The following is a 3,198-nucleotide window of genomic DNA, read 5'->3' on the forward strand; positions in this document are numbered from 1 at the left end:
CCCCCCCCCAATTTGTTTCAGCATTTTGCTCCAAACTGAATTTAAAAATAAAGGCTTTGATGAAAAGCAGCACAGGAGGAGGGTTCGGCTGCTGCTGCGCAGGGCCTGATGGAGTTAAAAGATTTGCGGCTGCCTGCAAACTTGCAGGAAACACCCGAGCATCATTTCCTACTTCTGAAAGCCCAGCTGCCCTGCAGGCTCAGGAAGGTTTTGGGGTGCTCGGAAGGATGCTGCTTTGGGGACCCCCAGTGGGGTCATGGTGATGGGGACATCCCAGGGATGCTGGTACGGGGTGAGTGTACCCCCTATGGGGCCGGTGGCTCCTCCACGCTCCGTGTTGGGTTGGGGTTGCTGCGGGGTGGCCGTGGGTGATGTTGACACGCTGCTTAGTACCAGCCACCAGCACGTGGGCAGCTGCTGCCTCCAGCACCCCACGGCCAAAACTGGGTGGTGGAGGGCTCAAATCTAGCTGAGGGGACGTTGCCGGGAAAACCCCATGGCCTTTCCTGCTACCGGCCTCATGGCTGGGTGTTCAGCATCCGGCACCTCTTGAGCTGCCGCTGTGGCTCTGGGAACCCCAGCACAGCAAGGGGAGGGGGTGCGGGTGAGCTCTGTGTTTAGGTTATCAGTGGAGTGAGCGTGCTGGGCCTCTGCTGTGATCCCTTTCGCTGTCAGCTCCCCAGAGCTGTAGGGGCCTCGGGGTGCTCCTGCCTCCCCCAGCACCGCCCTGCACCATGATGGCACCACTGACAGTCCCCAGGCTGTGACTGCCTGGGTGGGGTGACATCCAGAGGTTGACAGCATGTGCTGGGTGTCCCCCAGTGCCCATGCTGGTGGGGGAAAAGCCTTTTGGGGTGGCCCTGGGGGGCTCCTTTGCCACGGGGACCCCTGGGGACCATCGTGGCCATGGGAGATGTGGCAGCTCTGGCTTCACAGTGGGATGCAGGGTGGGGGGAGCTGGCCTGAGAATGTCCCTCCACATCATGGGGGCCTGCTCTTGCCCACAGGGTGTGGGGGACAGGGGAAGCCCCAGCAGTGAGGGGGGGCACCTTGAACAGAGCCCACTGTGTCCCACTGAGCATCCCCCCCCGTCTCCCTTGCCCCTGCCAGGACGCAACAGCGATGGTGTGACCTACATTTGTGACAAGGAGGTCCCCAGCCTGCCGCCACTGGGCCATGAAGCGGCACAAGTGACGGGCATGCCGTGCCCGCGGGCCATGGCCAGCCCAGCACCATGGCTGCGCTTGACACAAACAGAGCTGACGCGCTGGGAGGGAGAGGAGGAGGAGGAGGAGGAGGAGGAAGACGACTTTAAAAGGCAGATGGATGAGGATGGGGTCATCGGTCTGGGGGAAGATGCCGTGAGCCCACCATGGGGTGAGTTGTCACCTCCCTGCTGCCCAAAACCCCTCATGGGGGGTCCCGGGTGTCCCTGGAGCTGGGGGGGCTGTGAGGGGCCGGGGGATGGCAGCAGCCCCGTGGTGATGGTGTTTTGCAGGCGATGGCGAGGACGCGGAGGAGGGGTCTGCAGCGGACGAGGGTCGCTGGCACCTGCCGCGGGAACTGGAGGAGGATGATGAGGAGCGGGGCAGCTCTGGGGGGGATGAGGGGCCCTGGGAGGCAGAGAGCGATGGGGAGCCCTACCCTGAGCTCTCTTACGAGGGCCAGTGGGGCTCGGGCTCCAGCCCCGAGGCGTTGGGGGACAGCCAGGCTCTCTGCCAGCCCCACGGCTGCAGCACGGATGGTGCTGACATCTCAGGGCTGTCGGACACCAGCCCTGGCCCCACCACCCCATCCTGCCGGCGCCGGGGCTGGAGCACAGCCAGGAACACCGGCGAGGGGCACGGGCAGGGCTGGACCCCGAGCCAGAGCCTCCTGCTGCCCCTCTCACTGGCGACCTCCGCGATGCCACCAGCGTCGAGCCCATCCCCACAGCCCAGCTGGCTGGGATGGGGCCGCCTGAGCCTGGCACCGCTGGCCTGGCACCCACCAGGGAGCCCTGGGGTGCTGGGACCCCCCCTGCACCCCAGCTGCACAACAGGGTGCCCAAGAGAGGGGTGCCCGTGGTGCTGCCCCCCAAACGCGGCCGGCAGTCGCGGTCCCTGAGCCCCCGGCAGCGGCACAAAGGGGTCAAGGAGGTGACGGCTCCCTCGGGAACGGGCACCAGCGCGGCCGACAGCACCCAGTACGGCCGCGGGCGGCTCAACCACCCCCTGCCCGACCTCTCCAAGGTGGAGGCGCGGGTGAAGTTTGACCAGAGCTACCAGCCACCACGGAGCCGAGCCCTGCCTGCCCGCCCCAGTGCCCTGGGTGGCCCCATCGGCTTCAAGTCCCCGGCTGAAATCGTCCGGGAGGTGCTGCTGAGCAGCGGGGAGGGGGTCCCCCCACAGCCCCCCACCACTGCTGGGCTGCCGCAGGAGTTCAGGTCCCCCAGGCAAGCCACCCAGCTGGTGCAGCAGCTCCAGGTAACGTCCAGCTCTCCCAGTTCAACCAGAGGGGCCTTACTGGGAGGGTCTCCAGGGTGGGGGTGAAATGGAGATGTCACCAGCCCCATGAGCCGGCCCTGTGTCACTGACGGGTGCTGGTCACCTCTCCCTGGTCCTGTGTGGGGGCTGGCGCAGAGGGAAGAGCAGGGGTGTGGGCAGCACTTGGGGCTGGAGGCAGGGATACTCGTGTGCCCCCCAGGATGCTTGTGTGCCCCCCCAGCCATGCTCATCGTCCCCTGGGGTGCCCTCCTGTCCCCTGGGAGGAGAGGGAGGGTCTCCCCCACACCGAGAGATGGGGGCCACATCTGCACCAGACGGGCCAGGCGCTTTGGGGGGTGGGTTTCTGCATGTCCCCCACCCATGGAACTCCCCGTGCCCACACAGGGATGCCTTCCTCTGTGCCACCCACCCCTCGGGCACCCTCCGAGCCCCCCTCCCCACGCCGGGTGCTGTCACCCACTGCGTGTCCCCTCCCCGCAGGATGACTACCACAAGCTGCTGACAAAGTACGCTGAGGCGGAAAACACCATCGACCAGCTACGCCTGGGCGCCAGGGTGGGTGCCAGGGGGCCAGGATGGCTGCGGGGGGGGTCCCCACTCTGCTCCCCCCTCCCCGGGTTTATCTCGGGGTGTCTTCCTCCCCTGGCCCTCCTTGCTCTTCCTCCTCCCCAGGAGCTGCGGTTGAGCAAGCTCAGCCCCTGGAGGGGGGGGG

At 66.6% G+C, this 3,198-nt stretch overlaps 1 protein-coding gene across 1 annotated transcript in view; it reads left to right on the forward strand.

The window, feature by feature from the left end:
• The first annotated feature begins 75 nt into the window (after nucleotides 1–75).
• Nucleotides 76–3,198, forward strand: part of AKNA (AT-hook transcription factor) — an 8,104-nt gene continuing 4,981 nt past the window's right edge. The window contains 6 exon segments of the mRNA XM_026860686.1: nucleotides 76–292; nucleotides 1,111–1,377; nucleotides 1,499–1,860; nucleotides 1,863–2,465; nucleotides 2,967–3,041; nucleotides 3,159–3,166. Of these exon segments, the coding sequence (XP_026716487.1) occupies nucleotides 109–292; nucleotides 1,111–1,377; nucleotides 1,499–1,860; nucleotides 1,863–2,465; nucleotides 2,967–3,041; nucleotides 3,159–3,166 (1,499 nt within the window). The 5' untranslated portion in view covers nucleotides 76–108.

The sequence above is a fragment of the Athene cunicularia genome (genome assembly GCF_003259725.1).
Source record: "Athene cunicularia isolate RWA chromosome 17 unlocalized genomic scaffold, athCun1 chr17_part1, whole genome shotgun sequence".
Classification (NCBI taxonomy): domain Eukaryota; kingdom Metazoa; phylum Chordata; class Aves; order Strigiformes; family Strigidae; genus Athene; species Athene cunicularia.